At 35.6% G+C, this 21,243-nt stretch overlaps 1 protein-coding gene across 1 annotated transcript in view; it reads left to right on the top strand.

Moving 5' to 3' along the window:
- Positions 1 to 15,658, top strand: part of PLPPR4 (phospholipid phosphatase related 4) — a 42,841-nt gene extending 27,183 nt beyond the window's left edge. Inside the window, exons 3-7 of the mRNA XM_012458465.2 lie at positions 3,326 to 3,455; positions 5,633 to 5,828; positions 7,442 to 7,499; positions 8,293 to 8,466; positions 11,757 to 15,658. Of these exons, the coding sequence (XP_012313888.1) occupies positions 3,326 to 3,455; positions 5,633 to 5,828; positions 7,442 to 7,499; positions 8,293 to 8,466; positions 11,757 to 13,082 (1,884 nt within the window). The 3' untranslated portion in view covers positions 13,083 to 15,658. The remainder of the gene's footprint in view (positions 1 to 3,325; positions 3,456 to 5,632; positions 5,829 to 7,441; positions 7,500 to 8,292; positions 8,467 to 11,756) is intronic.
- Positions 15,659 to 21,243: the final 5,585 nt, after the last annotated feature.

Genomic DNA, 21,243 nt, shown 5'->3' with positions numbered 1-21,243 from the left:
TATTGTTCAATTTGCATTTATTTTAGAGTGATAAAACAAGCATTCTGTTTTAGGTTCTTGGAGATTATTTCTCAGAGAAAACAAGTAAGACTATTTGGGTTTATCATAAATCTTCATAAAGTCTATGTGAACAGAAAAAAAAAGTGCGCTTTTTCTTCCCTGGAAATACAATTTTATTACATATCGTTAAAGAATTAATACATCTAATTTTATAGAAAAAAATTCTATCAGAATTTAATTGTAACTTCTGGAGGATAGCCTTAGCTTTAAGAGACTACACAATCAATATGCAAAACATTAGACACGTTGGGGCTTCCAAAAAACATTCATTCATTGAAAATTTGAAGATAGTATGATGAATACTACAATAATTGTTGTTGTGTTGTTTTATAAGAAAGACTTTTTGGATTGGGAGTTCTTCCTATGATAACTATTTCAGGGACAGGGTCCTCACAGTACTGAGAAATATATTTCCTCTCAAAATTTCCCCTGAAGTAATTATAATACCTCCTCTCAAAACCTGTCCATGATATTTGACACAAAAACAACAACAAATTGCATTGTTGTTTCTTAGGGTTGGGTACAGCACAAAACAGAGTTTGTGAAAAGATACCTGTTATAAACTGTTTTCTGTTTACAAATACAGCAGCAACAAATAATTTTATTATCAGAACCTAAATTCTGACACCATACTGCAGTACAACAATGTGCCATTCAAAAAGGGGAAATAAGCTGGGCATTTGGAAATATACTGGGAAACATCTCCCCATACCCTGAGGAGACCTATCTTCAAGCCAAATTGAATTATTTTGAAAACTCATAAATGACATTAGCTGAGGTTAAGTGACAGAAGTGAGTGTGAGGAGAAAATGTGCTGTTTAATGAGAGGGACAGTTGGGTGATGTCAGAATACTGACAAGAAATCTCTATCCATATTACATGATCTGCCAAATAAGTGTTGATGCACTTTCTTTATGTATGAGTTTTGAACATACTCAAACAACTAAAATAAAACTCTTGGCCAGGTGTGGTTGCTCATGCTTGTAATCACAGCACTTTGGGAGGCCGAGGCAGGTGGATCATTTGAGGTCAGGAGTTCAAGACCAGCCTGGACAACAAGATGAAACCCTGACTCTACTAAAAATACAAAAATTAACCGGGCGTGGTGGTGCATGCCTATAGTCCCAGCAACTTTGGAGGCTGAGGCAGGAGAGTGGCTTGAACCTGGGAGACAGAGGTTGCAGTGAGCTGAGATCACGCCATTGAACTCCAGTCTGGGTGACAGAGCAAGACTGCGCCTCAAAAAAAAAAAAAAAAAAAAAAAAATACAAAAAAAACAACTCCTGAAATCTCAAGGTCATTTGAGATAATGACTGTTGTATTTTATGACAAGACACACTTTTCTATACAGATTAATTCTTACGTAATTCAACACTCATGGACAAGTTGTGAATCATTACACATATAATTATAAAGAGAAAAACAAAGTTATTCACAGAATTTTTATTGAGGAAGTGAAGATGAAATTAATTGCTTTTAGCTGGATCACAATACATTTCAGGGATGAGTGGTTAATTTTCTTGAAATGATAAATTTGAGGTAGCAGTTATATTATTCTGTGTAAGTGTCGTATTATGTTGTATCTGTCTACACAGAGTAGAGAACCTGTTGAATGTCCATATCTAACTTGAAGTGCTAATGTAGGGTTATTTTTTCAAAAAGTATAAATGGCTAACTCAACATCCAATTGTTTGAAATGAATTCCTTTTGATTGTATCTATAATGACTGATCTTAAAAGAGCTTATTATGCCACATGATTTTCACACATATGGTTATGGGTAGAGTTCTACTATGATAACTGTTCTTTAAATTTTTTACACAAATTAAGATTCTTTATCTTTAAACATATACCATATTCCCTACAGAACTAAATATAGCAATTTAAACATTCAAAGCAGAAGGCCATAGGCTTACTGTCATTAGTTTTTATTTTTTTTAAAGTATAATTTTGAACACTTCATAAAATAAATGTTGAGCTAGTAATGAGAACTGAGAAGTTTCCCCTGGAAAACCTGTCTCAGCTCTAACCAAGGTTATAATATTTACAGTGATACGATTACTTGTATTTGAGAGACTGTTAGTATCTCATTAATCCTACTTTCCTCAGCCCCACATGTTTATAGCAAACCCATATCTAATTTCCCAACAGCAATTATCTTAAATATTTGAAAAAATTTTTCATGAGTAAAATTGACAACTTTAAATCTTCCTTCTGTTGTACAGAATAATTGACAACCCAAATGCCTAAGGTGGTTAGCAAATGTGAGTCCCACAGTAAAGGCTAAAAATGTAAATCTCACTGTTGGCAGGCACTGTGCTAGACAGTGAAGGTGAAAAGTAAATAAGAAATGGTTCTTCCCTCAGAGGGCCCTAGTCTAGTGAGAGAGCCAAATGAATGATTTCATAACGCTATGCTAGAGGAAAGGACAGGATGCTAAGGTTGCCACCTACACGGAGATGTGATTCAATTTAGGGTACAGCAAGAGGTTTCAAAGAAAACTTACGGAAGGAAATCTTGCCTAAATCATATTGAGTTCCTTTATTGATCTCACAGGTCCTAAAAATCCTGCAGCAAAGTGCCCTGTTCCTTGAGAGTCCTCCTGTTACTACTGTATGATTCTCTATCCATTGTGAACATGTTGTCTAAATGTATATACCTAGGAAATACTACCCTTCTGACCTAGATTCTCTTGTAATCTGCATTCTCTGATAAGATAGCCACTAGCCACCTGTGGCCACTTCATTTTACATTTAAGTTTATTTAATTTTTAAATAATCAATACAACGGAATAAGATTAAAAATTCAGGTACTCATTTGCGGTGGCTATATTTCAAGTGATGAATAGCCACATATGGGTAGTGGCTACTGTATTGGACGGTGCAAAGGATAGTTCCATCATTGCAGAAATATTTATGGGACAGCTATGCTATAGATAACGCTTTTATGCAATCACACACTTTCCTTGGATTGATCCTTCTGCTCAATCCCAAGTTGACTTATGGACCTAATCTTCTGGTAAAATGTTCCAGTACATAAGAGTTGAGAAGACCATACTAAATCTCATGAGAGTAGCCTGATTATTTACTTCTCACTGCTTGATCAAATTCTCAGAAGAAATTGCTGTGCCTCTAAAGCTTTTAAGAAAATTTATATTTTACTTTATTGAATGGATATGTTAAAAAGTGATATATAATTCCTTTATACCTGTTGACTTGATACGTATTCCAACATGCTTTTTCCTGAATACCCTTCTATCTTTGCAGATTATGGTAGGAGAAGGAATTCTCTACTGTTGCCTCTCCAAAAGAAGAAATGGGGTTGGATTGGAGCCCAACATTAATGCCGGAGGCTGCAACTTCAACTCCTTTCTCAGACGAGCCGTCAGATTCGTTGGTGGGTATGGGGAATCAGAAAGAAAGAAAATGTTTTCTTAAGTAGAAATGTTATATTTAATTATAGATATTAAGTCTCTTACACTATAATTTAGATGTATAATTTTTAGTACATGATGAGTTTTACAGTTTACAAGAAACTGTTAAAACACCAAAATTCGTATTTTGTGTTTTGGACTTTGTATCTGAAATGTGTTATTTACAGCTAGAACCCTTGTTTTGAGAGCTAATATGCCATGCATTTCAATGTATTTTTGCCTTAGCTCTGCTTGAAGCATGAATTTGTTTTAAAATGGTTTCACTGGATCTGTGTTCAGTTTTTCAAAATGGAGAACAAACGTCAGCAGGCCAGAATGAATAGATAACTCTTCGGAAATTACTTTAGCCACATTAGTGGTTCCATTTCAATTGTCCTCGAGTGTTTTCATCCAGAAGTTACTACACTTTGAAATTTCACTATTGAGTACTGCTTTGTGACCATTTTTCCTTTGTTATAGCCTCTAATGCTACCTTCCATCTTTTATGAGACCTATAGAAAATCTATAGACCTAGCTAAACAGCATCTGAATCAAACCAGTTTCTAAACCTTCATCCCTTCTACTTAGCATGGGACCATCTTAATCTTGTTCCAGTCACAGGTCTTTTATTTCTTTTTAACATAGTTGAATAGTCACCCACAATATATCACCCCAACCTGAATGTTTTCTACTCATTCCCAATACGTCAGCATAAAGTTATTTTTACCTGTAACATGTAAGTTCAAAATAAATAATGGCTTCACTTAATCCCTGGTAGAGAATTATACACAACTTTCTTTCTGGCAAGAGGAAAAATCAGGTCTAACTCACACCTCACACTGTGCTCCACTAAGCATTTTCTTACCATCACATTGAGATGATAAGAAATGAACAGACTGCTTAACAGCATCACAAACTCAGGGAAGGAAATGAACTCCAGGACATGTAGCTGATCTCAGAGAAAATATTCCCTAAAATAAAATACTGTGGACAATGGGCCACATACCCTCTTTCAACTGGAAGGATGATCTGTTCTACCCTAGAGAATAATGTTCCAGAACCTGCATCAGCAATAGGTCTAGAAAGTCTCATTATCCAAGGGAAGAAGTAAGTCTTTGCATGCTTCTAGGAATTCGAATGTAGAAATAAAGTTTCTGTGTCATGAATCCCAGGTGTGTGGGTGGAGAAGTGATGGAGGAGTGGTGGTTAGGTGACAATAAGCAGTGAAGAAAAATGCAAAACAGGGTAATGTGCAAGCCAGCACTCTTGGTCTGGAGGCGGTGACTGAAGAATTACCCTGGTCCTCTCATAATGATTTCCATGAGCAACTCATGAATCAGAATGCAAGCTGTCAAGTCAGAATGAATCTAGGGTGGCAAGAAAAACTAGAGTGAGCAGGTTCCAGATCATGTGCCTGTGAGCAGAAAGCTGGACTCCCAAAGAGAAGGCCAGGCAAGCAACTTCAAGCAGGAATGGGGTTTGCACATACAAGTGCAAGGATTTGTTATTTTATGGTTTAAGACTGGTCCTAGGAGAGAGAGAAAGAAGAATTTGGACCAAGAGATATAAGAACATCGTGTTTAAATTCCATATACTCAGGCAGGCTCCCCACATTCGTGTACCTAGGATACGATTGTTGTTTCCATGACAGGGCCTGCCTGATCTCTTCTCTGTTTTAATTAGCGTTCCTAGTAAGATCACAGCTTGAAGAGAATTAGAACAGATTCTGTAGGAGGATGTGACGAATGTGGCTAGAACTAGAGACCATCAGGGAGAAATAACTCTGGCAACTTAAACATGCTAAGCAAATTAAAACCACTTTACATTTTGCTTCATTCCTCACATTTAATCCCTCTCAGATCATACCTTAGCATGCTCCAAGTGTCTAACAGGTGACTGGCAGTTAATGGTAAGAATTGGCCCTTTATAACCAAATTAACGAAAGTACCTAAAGTTACTACTTTGGAGATACTCATTGCCTTTATTTTGGCCTTAACTATCTGTTTAGAAGTTGATAATTTTCTATACTATCTTCTTGAAATTAACTTAGAGAAAATGAACACAATAGATTTAAAGATCTTAATTCATTAATGTTCAATGAATATGTTTGATGTGGACACAACCACAAACTTAGTAACAATTTCTTTCATTTTGCTTATAGGTGTTCATATATTTGGACTATGCTCTACAGCTCTCATTACAGATATTATACAACTGTCCACAGGATATCAGGCACCTTACTTTCTGACTGTGTGCAAACCAAACTATACCTCTCTGAATGTATCTTGCAAAGAAAATTCCTACATTGTGGAAGATATTTGCTCAGGATCTGACCTCACAGTTATCAACAGTGGCAGGTTAGAAACTGAGATCTAAAAACACTCTGTATCATTGTTTTCATTATTCAATTGCTGCTTAAAGTATCATTTTAAGCATGCCTTTTTCAGTTATAATGATTTTTCTTTTCAATTGAATGATCTCTTCAGTGACGAAACCATAGAATCCCACTGGGGGCTTATTCCAAATTCTCTATGTCTTAAAATTTCAGCCTCACATTCTTGCTACTAGTCCTTATATCATCAAATTCCACCATGTTTTGTGATCAATCCTATATTCATGATGGTTTTAGATTACTATAAATGGTTTATTTCAGAATATTTATAGTCAGTCATGGATGACAGTCAATAAGTCTTGTACTGGTTTAAATGGAAGACTAAACATATATGAAAGTTATATCTCCATTATATGTTCTACAAAAAATGTGAATTTTTCTTTTTGTAAAGTTCGAGAAGGGGTAACATCTAGGATTGCCTATGTTTTCTTTGAATGAACTCAGGTATGCATAGCTTCTGGCCTTATGTGTCAGAATATAAAGGAAACTCAAGAAATTATCAATGCATTAAATTTTTATAAATAAAGCAAAAATAAACTCACATGACAAGAGACAGTAGTTTAGAGGCTCAAAAGAAATAAATTGCAGAGGGATAAGGGCCAATAAATTATTGTAACAATTGAACTTCCCATTCAATGGGTTCCCAAATATTGATTAAGGAGTCAAAAATAAGTTAATTGGTATACCTGAAGAAATAAAGCCTGATATTATGTGATCATACACATTAAGGTTTTCATGCATCATTCATTAATTTTGAACCTACAGCCAATACTTATCTTCTCTATATTTTTCTCAGTCCAATTACATTAATTTATCTGTATTAAATGGGGATCTTCTTTATCACAGTACCAAATAATTAGGAAGGCACTAATTTAAGTACATTTTATTTTTTCTAATTTTTTAATTCATTGAAACAAATGTCTCTTCTTTTGCTTACCCTTTTCAGTGTCTCTTCCACTATCCTTGCCTGCTCTTTAAATGGTTTAACTAAATAAGACAATCTATGATTCTTGAGATGAAATTATTATGAAATGTATTACATTTTGTTAATTTTGTAGAGAAACATTTTGTTAAAGTTAGACTTTCTTATGCTTTCTAGGCTATCAACAAAACACATCTAGATCCAATGACAGGAGAAAATAACTTCATTTAAAAAATTTTTTATATAAATAAAACAATGTATTTAGGAGTATAGAAAAAGTTTAAAGCCTTAAAACCCTAGGTTTTATGAACTTTTACTTTGAACTGGTGTAATTCTTACAACAAAGAACAATTATGTTTTCCAATCCATTTCTACTTTCAACCATCACTCTAGTGATGTAATGAAGTGGCCCCTTGCCAAGCTAGCAGTTCTTTATACTGGAAAGTACATCATTACTATTTGTTAATATTGATGGTGATTAGCAGTATTTATTTTATCACTCAGGTCTTTCACCAGAAAGCTGAACGGAAAGTAAAATTATTGCTTATTGCCTTGTGACTTTTAACTTGAACATTTTAACCACTCAGTGCCTTTGAGATGATTGCTAGCAGTATATCTGAACTACAGGGCATAATTTGACTATCTTCTTTTGGCAGAAAGTCCTTCCCTTCTCAACATGCAACCCTTGCTGCCTTTGCAGCTGTGTATGTTTCGGTAAGTAACAGGTTCTTTTTTGTTAAGCTGTGTTCTACAGAAAATCTGAGGAAAGAATGTTATCTCCAAGTGACTAACTAGTTAATACGGTCATGTAATAACAGAATGGTAAATTTAGCACTGCGGTCTTTCAATACAATGGCATCCAAAGCAGAAATCAAACACTACTATAAAAATAGCACAGTAAAAGAATCTTTCTACACAGTTATAATAGTATTTATTTATTCTGGTATCCCTTTAACATTATACTTCATGGAAGGATATTCTGAATTACAGGAATGTTACTAAACCTGAAAGGATCATAATAAGTACTCACAAATACATACAACATGCATGCACACACAAAAACTCTCTCTCTCACACACACACACGCACACACACATGTGCTACTTTAGTACTTCTGTAACAGTAAATTGAAGGTCGTTGTAAATTTGGAAATGATGTACAATAAATAGTCATTGCATCTAATTTATACAATAGTTGTGAAGTCTTTCCTGAGAAGAATGAACTGAAATTATGTGACCATTAACGTGGAGGCTAAGCAGTTAAGTGGTTAACTGCTGCCTCAGTATTTTTCCAACTTCCATGTAATTAAATGATAGATCTGTTGTTTAGCTGATAAATTTCATCATGTATTTCCCTTCTTGGCGGGTATAGAACATAGCCATAAGAAGAGGGGATGAAACAGTAAAATAGAAGTCAGTTGTATCAGACTTTTAACTTTTTATTTGATTATAATTTACTAATAAAATGGCCTTTCTAACATACTTAACCCACTTCTTCCATTTTTAAGATGTACTTCAATTCCACATTAACGGATTCCTCTAAGCTTCTGAAACCTCTCTTGGTCTTCACATTTATCATCTGTGGAATAATCTGCGGGCTAACACGGATAACTCAATATAAAAACCACCCAGTTGATGTCTATTGTGGCTTTTTAATAGGAGGAGGAATTGCGCTGTACTTGGTAAATAATTTATTATTATTTTATAAACTAAAGCTTAAAATGGAAAACATCCATCGAATATTTTGCACCGTAATAGCTTACTTGCAATATATTTTATGTTCATGAGAAAATCTCTGGCTGCATCTCCATTCTATGCCAAAACACATATCCCACTTTCAATAAAATCATTTATTGAACTCTTACTATGAGCCAGAAATCATAATTTCAGAAAGATTTTTGAGTTTTATCTTTATGCCAACCAAACCCGAGATGCTCGGGGACTATTGTTAATAGTATGATTATAATATTATAGATGAAAAAAGTGATTATTGCTGAAAGTAAGGTTAGTGAAAGCAAAAATTTAGTTAAATGTTATATAACTTGCCCAACACCACCAACTTAGCACCTGAATGTACCTGTGATCCAACTAATACTGACTTCTTTAACACTACTCTTTTTTCAAGCCTGATCTCCCTCTAAGGGAAATATCCTCAGCATAAGGAAATTGAGATTGTCCATTTCATTTTGTCATGCATGCATGCATTCATTCATTTTACATTTATTCAATATCTAATCTGTGCCAGGGATTATGCTGGACATTAAAACACTGAGAAATGAGATGTATTCTTTAGAAGTTTACAATGTCAAGACTAACATAAATATAAATGGTTACAACATGTTAAATGATATAACAGGGTATGAACAAAGTGTTTTGGGAATAGCAAACTGCCTAAGGAGGTTAGAAAAGATTTCACAGAAGTGATGTGTGTGTTGTTGTTGTTGTTGTCAATGAGAATTTCATGGGGTAAGGAAAGGAGGACATTCAAGAAGAAACTACACATGCAAAGAGACTGGCATCTGAAAGAGCAAGTGGAAGTGGAAGATGGAGAGCAGGAGGAATGAAACATAATGGCCAGGTTTCCAGCATGGAACACTGTACAAATGATGACTTCATTAGCAGACCAGGTTATTGGAAGATGGAGCATATTGATGGGGGTAAAGGGAGTTGAGGGGATCAATTGAATCAATAAGCAGTTGAGTAGTTGCTTCTGGAGTTCAAAAGAGCAATCAGTACTAGAGAAGGACATTATTTAATGGAAGTACCATTGTAGTTACTTGGGGTATATAAAATTGCCAGGTCATAAAAATAAAAGGGAGCTAGGGAATATTAATAAACAAGTGACATGCAAGGGAAAAGGCAACAATGAAAGAAACTGAGAAGAGCTGACAGAAATAAAAATTAATTATCTGTAGCTACAGTTCTCAATCATGTGGTCTTAGTGCCCTTGGAAAGGTATTATAAGAAAATGATTAGCAAAATACAGTTAAAGTTCTGAAGTGTGCTATGATTTTATAAGGTTTTTATTTTCATAAACTGGCACAGTCAAGATTGCCACTTTAAAAGTTATTCTTACGTGCATTCTTCAGTGCAGGAAAAAGGGATCAAATTGAAGTTGGCGTGCCAGGATTGTGCATAAGTCTGGGTTGCCCATGGGAGTGTTAGTTGGCAATGTGCATTGCAGAAGAAATAAAGAAGACTAGAAATGCTACTCTCTAATTTATGAATTGTTTTTGCATGTGTGTCATTTCATGATGTCCTGGAATTAGCATGGGATTTGTAGCCCAAAGGATTTGGTTATGAATCTCAATTTTCCTGCACTTAGTCAAGTTAGCCTCTCAAAAGCCTGCTTTTCACCTACAAAATAAAGATATTAACTCTCTGTCCCACATAATAACAAGAATTAAACAACTACAGTCATGTGTCACATAATGATGTTTTGGTCAACCATGGACCACACATATAATACCATGTTGATTCCATAAGATTATAGTACTGAATTTTTTCTGTAAGTTTTCTGTTTAGATATACAAGTGCTTACCACTGTGTTACAATTCCCTAGAGTATTCAGTATAATAACATGCTATAGGATTTTGTAGCTTAAGAACAATAGGCTATACCATATAGCCTACGTGTGTGGTAGGCTATACAATCCAGATTTGTGTAAGTGAATTTTACGATGTTCACACAATGACAAAATCACCTGTCAATGCATTTCTTAGAATATATCTCTGTCATTAAGTGACACATGGCTGTACTTGTATGGAGAGCTTATAGTTTAGTGGAGGATTTGACCCAACTTCAAAATTTAGGTATAATTATTAATAGAATACGAGGTAGGATTGCTCATTCTGGTGAGGGCATAGACAGGTATTATTTAGAAGATTTCAACCAGGAATTAAAATACTTGAAGAGGGAGGAGCTTGACTTTATTTCATTTCTGTCTGTACTCTTGCCCTAAAATTGAAAAATTTTTAGTTCTAAGTCAACGTTTTGTTCATTGGTAAGCATTCCAGAAAATCAATAAATTTTTTTTTGTTTTGACTTAAAAGTAGACAGTGGCTACCTCCTTTTGAAATTAGCACACAAATAGGTGTCTGCTGCTTGATTTTATCTCTAAACCAAGTATCTCAAAACTGAAAGTCCAGCAAGGATTAGATTTTCTATGTGCAAAGTAATGATTTTGAGTCTGAACTTCAGCCTTTTTCTAAATTTTTGCTTTCCAAATCTATAACAACAAAAAATTGATACACTGTGTATGAAGACAAAATTAAATAAAATCTGGCTTAAATTTAGTGCAATGGCACTAAATTGATCAAATAGCATTTCCAATATATGGCCAAGTTTAAATCAGGAAAGAATCTAGGTGCCTCAATCTGGTGATGATTTCTGCCCTCTCTTCCGAGAGCACCCTGTACAATGCTGAACACACAAGGCAGTACTCAGTGTGGGTAGTAACAATATCTGTCTATGGCCTTATTTCAAAACCTGATATCATCTTTTATGAATGATGTATTGTTGTATATTTTGTACACCTCTTCTGCTTTCCTCCTATGATTGAAAATGGAAGGTAAAATAAATCATTTAAGCCATTTGAGATGTCACTCAACAAGAAGTTCCTAAATCCAGAAAAAATGAATTGCTTTGAAAAGCAGGGGGAAAAAAAGTCCTTATTTCTCTCTTGTCTGCTTTTTCTTCTGAAAATATACACAGGATAGGATTGACAAGAACACCCAGTAAGGTGGAGAAAAGAATGAGGTTCACATTGCTGAGCAATTCATGAAGTGATTTATGATGGAACTTACAAACTATTTCTCTGCAAAAATGTAGTTTTCATGTTTTGTTATTTGCATTAGTCAATGGTGTATAGGAAGCATATACCTATATATGTACTTCAGTGGATATTCTAAAAAAAAAACCCTAGCGACTGTCTTCTAGTGCGTGGTATTTATTGTTTTCTCTCAAACACTAGGGCTTGTATGCTGTGGGGAATTTCCTGCCTAGTGATGAAAGTATGTTTCATCACAGAGAAGCCCTCAGGTCTCTGGCAGACCTCAATCAAGATCCCAACCGAGTTTTATCTGCTAAAAATGGTAGCAGCAGTGATGGAATTGCTCACACAGAAGGCATCCTCAACCGAAACCACAGAGATGCTAGCTCGTTGACAAATCTCAAAAGGGCAAATGCTGATGTAGAAATCATTACTCCACGGAGCCCCATGGGGAAGGAGAACATGGTCACTTTCAGCAATACCTTGCCTCGAGCCAACACCCCATCCGTAGAAGACCCCGTCAGAAGAAACGCGAGCATTCACGCCTCTATGGATTCCGCTCGATCAAAGCAGCTCCTCACCCAGTGGAAGAATAAGAATGAAAGTCGAAAGTTGTCCCTGCAAGTTATAGAGCCTGAGCCTGGACAGTCGCCACCCAGATCCATAGAGATGAGGTCAAGCTCAGAGCCATCGAGGGTAGGGGTGAATGGAGACCACCATGGTCCTGGCAATCAGTACCTCAAGGTCCAGCCTGGGGCCGTCCCCGGATGTAACAACAGCATGCCTGGAGGGCCAAGAGTGTCCATTCAGTCCCGCCCTGGGTCCTCACAGTTAGTGCACATCCCTGAGGAGACTCAGGAAAACATCAGCACCTCCCCCAAAAGCAGCTCTGCTCGGGCCAAGTGGTTAAAAGCTGCTGAGAAGACTGTGGCCTGTAACAGAAGCAATAGCCAGCCCCGAATCATGCAAGTCATAGCCATGTCCAAGCAGCAGGGCGTCCTCCAAAGCAGCCCCAAGAACACTGAAGGCAGCACGGTCTCCTGTACTGGCTCCATCCGCTATAAAACCTTGACAGACCATGAGCCCAGTGGGATAGTGAGAGTTGAGGCTCACCCAGAGAACAACAGGCCCATCATACAGATCCCGTCCACTGAAGGTGAAGGCAGTGGCTCCTGGAAGTGGAAAGCCCCTGAAAAGGGCAGCCTTCGCCAAACTTATGAGCTCAACGATCTCAACAGGGACTCAGAGAGCTGTGAGTCTCTGAAAGACAGCTTTGGTTCTGGAGATCGCAAGAGAAGCAACATTGATAGCAATGAGCATCACCACCACGGAATCACCACCATCCGCGTCACCCCAGTAGAGGGCAGCGAAATCGGCTCAGAGACGCTGTCCGTTTCTTCTTCCCGCGACTCCACCCTGCGGAGAAAGGGCAACATCATTCTAATCCCTGAAAGAAGCAACAGCCCCGAAAACACTAGAAATATCTTCTACAAAGGAACCTCCCCCACACGGGCTTATAAGGATTGAGTGATGTCCATTCCATCATTTGGGCTACTCCCAAAAGACCATATGTTGATTCTACCTGTGCTCTGTTCCAGTGAATTGGGAAGTCTCACCAAACTAGATTGTCTACCATCAGCCCAGAACTCTGTAACTTCTTAGAACTGCTATACTCAAACTTGTAGATTTCACATCAAGGAGAGGGAAAAGCACAATGCAAGAACCTAACTAATGTGATGATGAGAAGCGTTTTCTTAAGACCCGTCGTCAAACTCAAAAGGTTTTGCAGAGGGCAGTATCAAAAGAAAGTAGTTTTCTTCAAATGTATACTATTTTACTTCCTGAATGTGCCAACTTTGGGGATTTTTTCTTTATAGTGAGCTGTGGGAATCCAGAACACACACGTTTTCCCTACAGCAGAGGCCATGCAGTATTATATATTCATTTTGCAGAATCTGCACCTACAGCTCAGTACGGGTGGTGCTGATTATTATAGTACATATACCATGTAAACTCTCAAACTCTATTTAGCTGTGAAATAGTGGTGTGCAATTCCTTGTTAAAGAAATGCTACTTTATTAAGACGATGCTGGCTGCTTTGTGTTAGAATAGGACACCCCGCAGCTTCTCTGTAGTGGCTCTGTCACAGTCAAAAACTGAAAAGGTTTTTGTGCGTTTCTTCAAAATTATGCTTTCTTCAACATCAAAAATTGTGTAGGAATATTTTCAGTGAAAGGGATAGCTAGTACTTTTCTGCATAGTTTTTCTGCTGCTTACTTTTTAATTTAAGTATAGGTATTGCTAATGAATCTGTTTATTTCAGTGAGTAAATTTGCATAATTTTAAAAATATATTATTTTAGAGCATCTTTTGAAATTGTTGTGATCATATTTTGCTTTCTATGCCTCTCCTTTACTTACTGATTAAATTTTTTTGATGTTATAGTATGTTCTTCTATTTTAAAAGCAAAAATGACAATTGACATTCCTTGAGCAAAATATACTGCTGTGAATTTGCAAACAAGAAATCTGAGCCAAAACTTGACACTGTGGGTTACATTGCCAGAAATGTTGGTCAAGTTTGCCCTTAGATGTCTACAATCAGCTGGCGCAGGTTGCCATCTTAACGAGTAACCTAAAAGTCCCATTTGGCTCTACGTTATTAACTTTTTTTTTTTTTCCGATATCCTGATGACCAGTAAACTAAAGCCACACTGGTTAAGTTTGACTTTTGTCTCTAAAACATTTCTGTTAATTGGACACCAAGAGGAAGAATTTGAAAAAAATGCATATTGGTAAGGCAAAGTATCTCACGGTATAAATTAAGAATGACTTTCTTCAAAATATCTGAATAGCCGCAGCTATAGTTTAACAGGCAAACAACCATTTTTGCTACCTATCCTGAATCAAGCCTTGAGCCTAAATCAAAGGAAACCAATACCATTGATAATAAGAAGATAAAAACAAAATATTTTAGCGTGTTTTCCAACTTAAAGTATGAAGACATATTCAGTTCTTGGAACTCAGTATTAAACCTTTTTGCACCATTTCTTAAGAATTCTGATATATACTTGATGATTGCCAAGGGAATGAAAGGAAACAACAGAGATGATTGATCTCATCTTAGCTCACTTTCCAATAAGAACAGAAGGAGTTGTTTACAAATGAATAGTATCACATCATTATCAATTTCTACATGAAAAGGGCAGAGCTTTCTAGAAAAACCAACCTTCTAAGGCATTAGGAATTTAGCTGAAACCAGCAGAATTGAAAACTGGCAATAAAACATGGACTCAACCATATCCCTTCTGGCAATTTCCTTCTCAGAGAGGGGAGTGGGAATAAAATGTTGCCTTCCCCACTTCTCACCACCACCACCATCATGACACTCCTACTGGCTTTTGCCAGTTTCTAGAGGGATAGGTGGGCTGGTTTTAGTACTCTGAAGAATAAAAACAAACAAAAAAACCCTGCTGCAGCATTTCAGGTGCAGTATGATATTTCCTAATCTATTTCTTAACTAAAGATTTTAAAGTACTTCTCTAGTCATTGAAGTTTTTTTTTCTTTACATAAATATTGATATATTCTTTTTCTACTCAAAGTGCCAAAGGCTACAGTTTTTAATGACTTAGCAAATTGTAACACATTGTTAAGAACATATAATGATAGACACTAGAACTCAGACCTCTGCATGTATATTTGATAACATGTCTTTTGTAAAAAAAAAATTACAAAAAAATTTGTTTACATTCCACTGGTACCTTAATTTAAAATAAATCAGACTAACAGGTGGTATCTCTTCTTAGTGTTCTATTTCTCTTATTTGCTAATGGGAGCACTTCTTCCTTTGTTAGGCTGTGCTTTACTGATAAAACCAAGTATTGAATAAAGAGAGTTAATTATCTTTTTAAAGTAAATAAAATTATGAATATATATATAGTATATATTAAGTATTGTGTTTAATAAAATGTTATGCAATGTTTTCCAAACTGATAAAGTTTGTAAAGTGCTATAAATGTATTTTGTTAAGTACAGATAAAAGCTATTGTGTGAGTATATTGTGCTAAAATCATAGAAATAAAGATTAGATTTCTTCATCAAAATTGGAATATTTTGGTTTTTACTTCAGAGTCTGAATAGACAATAGCTTGGCTTACAGGAAAATAACTGAGGACATAATAATAAATCAGAATTGATTAAATTCATAATTGTTTAAGAGAAGATTGTGACTAAAAGAAAAGTTTGTCAATCTATGACATGCTTTCTTATTGCTTAAAATTTTATTTTATGCTTATTAAAGGAGCTCTTTTATATTTTAAACATGTTTTTGCATATCAATCTTACAGTATATAAAAAAGAAAATACAAAGGACTTGACTAAGAGTAGTTGATGTACTTATTTTCCCAAACAGTAGCACCCTTTGTGCCATCATGGCCATTGGTGTTGCAGCTTTTCTTAAGAGAATACTTCAGCATTAACTCCAGGATATTCTTCCAAGCCATTAAGACTCATTATATGAATTTTGCTGCTGATGATTTGTACATCTCACTAGAAGGTATTAGCGCAGGTTTTTAGACCACAACCGGAACTTATGATTTACTCAAATGGTCCTTAAGCAGTTCGTTGAATGAAATGTGAAGTTACAAATATCTGGTAAGGCCACCAAGTTCATGTAGCTGTCCAACCAAGCTCATACATGCCAGGCAATGACATCACAGTTGCTACCTGGCCAACAGCCAATGTAAGACACTATTGATTTTAGGACGCATCCTAATTTTAGAGAAGATAACGTGAAAAAAACACTGTGTATTTTATATAGTGATGAAATATAACTTCTCTAGGTCTTAAAATTAAACTTCTCTAGGTCTTGATTTTTTCATTTCTAAAATGGGGACATTAAGCCATATTTCCCTTGCTAAAGGATATCTTCAAAAAAGTCCTTTCTCAGTTTCTATGGATTATTGTTATGTATTTTATCAAATGAGCAAAAACTTATAAGAAAGGCAATAACTTGATGATCTAAAATAACTAGATAATCTAAAATAACTAATTAGCATTGTCATCTTTGACTTCAAGATTAATAGAAGCAAGCCAACTGAGGTTGCTGAAAGTCTACATCCACCATTTCAGCACATAACATATCAAAACAGGTGACCTGTATACATGGACCCCTGGTCCTCGTACCGTTCTCATGAGGCAACAGGTGAGTAGATTCTTGGTTGTAATATACCTGGGAAGTGATCATTAAGGTCCCTGTCATTTCTGTTTTTCATAGGTCAAGTCTTTACTTGATGTCTATGGATAATTTCATATTACAGGTCAAAAGGAATATGCAAATATGTGCATGATTCAGAGAGTAGTTTAATTAAAATAATATAATTGAAAAACTCAAAAGGAATTGAATTGGTTTAATCTAAAAAACAACAACCATGACTTGGAAAATAGGCAATGGCCTTTTGTGACTGGATATTTCATTTCCTCTGCTTAAATATGTTTCTGCCTATATTCTGTAAAAAGATTGTAAAATGCTCTAGGATCAAATGCTTCGATTTGAAGAAAGCATATCTTTCAGTAATAGTATACAGATTGCAGGTAAGATCTATTTATAGAAGATACCTAGTGACCATGCTTTCAAATTGAAAGACTACTTAGATGAACCATTTGATATATAGTGACTTTTATTTCACTGTCCAAACAATTGTTAGCCAAAGAAAGTACCTGATTTTCTGTATTTGTGCACCACAATTAACGACAAGTGAAACTATGGTTCTGCCACCAATTCTGCTTTACAAACTGGAGTGCCCATTTTATCTCTTTTACTCCCCTACCTTAAGATTCTCAGTCATTGCCTATGAGAAAAATGTATCTAAATTCTAAAGTTACATTTTCAAAATGGTACAACTGACAATTAGATGAATGAGTTTGAAGACGGGAAAATATGAAAATTGCATTTGCATAAACTCTCATTTACTATTAATCACTTCAGAGTATTTATACCTGGCCACTTCCTTATAAGAGTGAGAGAGAGGAAGTCAAGGATAAGCCTCTTTGTCTTTAAAAAGATGATATAGATGCTACATCCATCGTCTATAATCCACCCAATTGGTCCAAACTCAATCCAGTTTAAACTTTTCCCTTTATGAGCCATGCTTTTAATGTCAAATCTAGAATATAAAAAGAATTCTCAAAGCTTAACAGTAGAAAAAAGAGTAAACAATAAAAAGGTAAAATAAAATTGGGCAAATATATGTTCAGAAGTTTCACCAAAAAGCATGTACAGCTGGCGAATAAACACATGAATAGACATTCTGCATCATTAGTCATTTGGAAAATGCTAATCACAATCACAATGAACTATCACTAGTCATGTATCAGAGTGATTAACATTAAAAATAGTTTAACAGAAAATACTAGTAATAATGTGGAGAAACTGAATCACTCATATATTGCTGGTGGGGATGTAAAAGGTACAACCACTCTGAAAAACAGATTGATAATTTATTTTAAAAACTAAGCATACACTTAACCTTACAACCCAGCAATTGCACTCTTGGACATTTATCCCACAAAAACAAAAACTTATCTGCCCACAGCAAAAATGGTACATATATGTCCATAGCTTCTTTATTACTAATAGCCAAAAACTAGGAATAACTCAAGTGTCCTTCAATGGGTGAATGATTAAACAAATTGTTATATAATCATATCACAGAATATTATTCAGTAATGAAAAGAAATGAATTATTGAGACCCCCAACAACTTGATTGACTCTCCAGGGAATTATATGGAATGAAAAAGCCGACACTAAACAGTTACACAATGTGTGAATTTATCTCAAGTAATAAACAGTATAGATACAAGCAATCTGTATTTGGAGAAGTGGATTTTCATCTCTAATATATGAAAGTGGATTTTCATCTCTAATACATTTTCAGGTTGTTCTAATTGTCACAATTTCCCACCAGAAGTAGGAGTAGGAGTGAGGAAGTCAAGGATAAGAAGCTTTACCTTTAAGAAGATGACATAACTGGCATCCATTATTTATGATCAGACAATTGGCCCAAACTATTAGGTTGGTGCAAAAGTAATCGTGGTTTTTGCCATTACTTTCAATGGCAAAAACCACGATTACTTTTGCACCAACCTAATAAATCACCTTGTTGCAAGACAGGCTGAAGCATGTAGTCTCTGGCAGGGAGTCCCTGGGCCCAGCTAAAATTGTGTGTGTACCTTTTCTAAGCAGGTAGAAGAGGATGAGAATAATTCCTGGGGGCTAATGATCAGCCTCTGTCATACCAGCTCCAAAACTCTTCACAATTTGACCTACAAATTCTTATAGTCTACTACTTCTCTAGGAAAATCTGTTTGATAGATAGACATATAGACAGATGATAGGTAGGCAGATAGATAGATAGATGATAGATAGATAGTTAGATAGATAGATAGATAGATGATAGATAGACACAGTTTATTTTTAGCTCCCTTTCTCAAATGTATTTACTCTTGTTTAAAAAAAATTCCCTTTGTTATTCAAGATTAAATCTCAATCTTCCTCTATACAATTTTAGAGCTGGAAGGAACCTGAAGGTATTTACTCAGTCATGCAACTGGCAGGTGTCAGGGAGGCACTGAGAGCAGGGAACAGCTGTGTTATGTTAACTTTTTCATCCCTCAAGATTAGCACATTATCCCACCACATAGGTTGGACACTTGTTAAACACTTTTAAATGAATGAATTAAATAATTAGTCTTCTGACATCACTAGAGTTAGTACTTTTTTTTTAATACTTTAAGTTCTGTGCTATATGTGCAGAACGTACGGGTTTGTTACATAGGTATACACATATCATGGTGGTTTGCTGCATCCATCCCCCTACCATCTACATTAGGTAATTCTCCTAAAATGTTAGCCCTTCCCAATCCCTCCACCTCTGCTATCCCTCCCCTAGTCCCCCCACCCCCCGATAGGCCCCAGTGTGTGATGTTCTCCTCCCTGTGTCTATGTGTTCTATTGTTCAACACCCACTTATGAGTGAGAACATGTGGTGTTTGGTTTTCTGTTCTTGTGTTGGTTTGCTAAAAATGATGGTTTCCAGCTTCATCCATGTTCCTACAAAGGATATGAACTCATCCTTTTTTGTGGCTGCATAGTATTCCATGGTGTATATGTGCCACATTTTCTTTATCCAGAACATACGTTTTTTAAAAGGGCTAACCTTATCTCTCCTTTTTGAAACTACTTAAAGATCCTTGATCTGTATGACCAATGTATTACTTAATCATACAGTTTGTATGATTAATCAATTTGATAAATGAGGCATTGAATATTTACTACACACTAAACTGTAAACTCTTTATAAGCAGTTCTAACACAACAAGTGTTTAATAGATTTAGAACAATTGAATGAGTACAGTGTGTTCTATCTCTTGTGAATAAAAATAAATAAAACAAGTAAATGAGACACAGAGGAAAATCTGAGGGGATTTGGAAGAGAAACAAATGGTTGTCCATCTGATTGTGCCCTGAAGTCTCAGTTTCTCAAAAATGCACTCTGAGACTCTAAAGCCAAACTTACACTATTTTTGTTTTTCTCTTTTTCCTTACTTGAAGCATGTTTAAAAAGTGTTGACATAGTATAAGCCAGATTTCTTGGAACAAGCTGTCTTCTCACAATACATATGATTTAGCAACAGTTGTTTGTTGAGATGTTCCCACCTCCACAGTAATCTTTGTGGAGGCAAGTGCCAATGAAGTATACCTACTTATTCCAACATTTAAAAAACAAAAACAAAACACCAGAAAACCCTTTTTATAGTCAAGCACGCAAGGCTTTTTTTCTTAATTCAAAATCGAACAATAAACCAGGACCTATCGTGATTTCTTTGTACCTGGCATAGCCACTGCTCTCTTCTTGCCATTCAATGTGCCACTCGAATATCACAATATTTTTCAGAATACGAGAGTAGTGAAAGAGTCTTTGAGGTCAGATTGACAAGTATTCAAATTACAGCACCACCTACTGTGTGCCTCAGTTTTCTTATCTGTACAATAAGTATAATAATTTAGGGTTGTTAAGTGTTTTAAATGAATAAATTTAGATACAATATTTAAAATACTATGTGACATTTAGCAAACAGTACATAAATGTTCTTTCTTATTTTTATTATTTCAAAGTGTTCTGTGGCTTCATCTCCAGTCCTCACTTCTCCCTAGAATTTTAGACTCAAATATATAACTTCCTACTTCATTGATGTCTTTACTTGAATATGTATAACTATCTCGTATTTAACATTTTTTAAATACACTTCCTGATTTTTATTCCCAAACTTCGTTCTTTCTCTGACTCATCTCCTACTGACATGTACTATTTTCACCCCATGCCATCTACCTTTTCTAAGACTCTACCTAAGTGTTAGAATAATGTCGTGGGAGTAGAGGTTCTGGGAAGGGTCTTTGGGGCCCTTTGGCTATCCAAGTCCACCAAGAAATTTAAATTTGGACCATTTGAGATTTCCCTATCAGAATGAATTGCAGATAAGTTTCTTTACTCTTCCACTGGGGTAAATATTGACTACCATCCCACCCTCTTTCCTCTAATGTGAATGTATTTCTGTTGACATATTACATTTATCCTTTATAAGCATCACTACCTCAGTTTTCATCCTCTTCTCTTATGTCCCTTTCTT

This window comes from Aotus nancymaae, unplaced genomic scaffold, assembly GCF_030222135.1.
Source record: "Aotus nancymaae isolate 86718 unplaced genomic scaffold, 86718_ANA_hifiasm-v0.15.2.pri h1tg000103l, whole genome shotgun sequence".
Classification (NCBI taxonomy): domain Eukaryota; kingdom Metazoa; phylum Chordata; class Mammalia; order Primates; family Aotidae; genus Aotus; species Aotus nancymaae.
The sequence above is the reverse complement of the archived record's forward strand: the minus strand, read 5'-3'. Positions and strand labels throughout refer to the sequence as shown.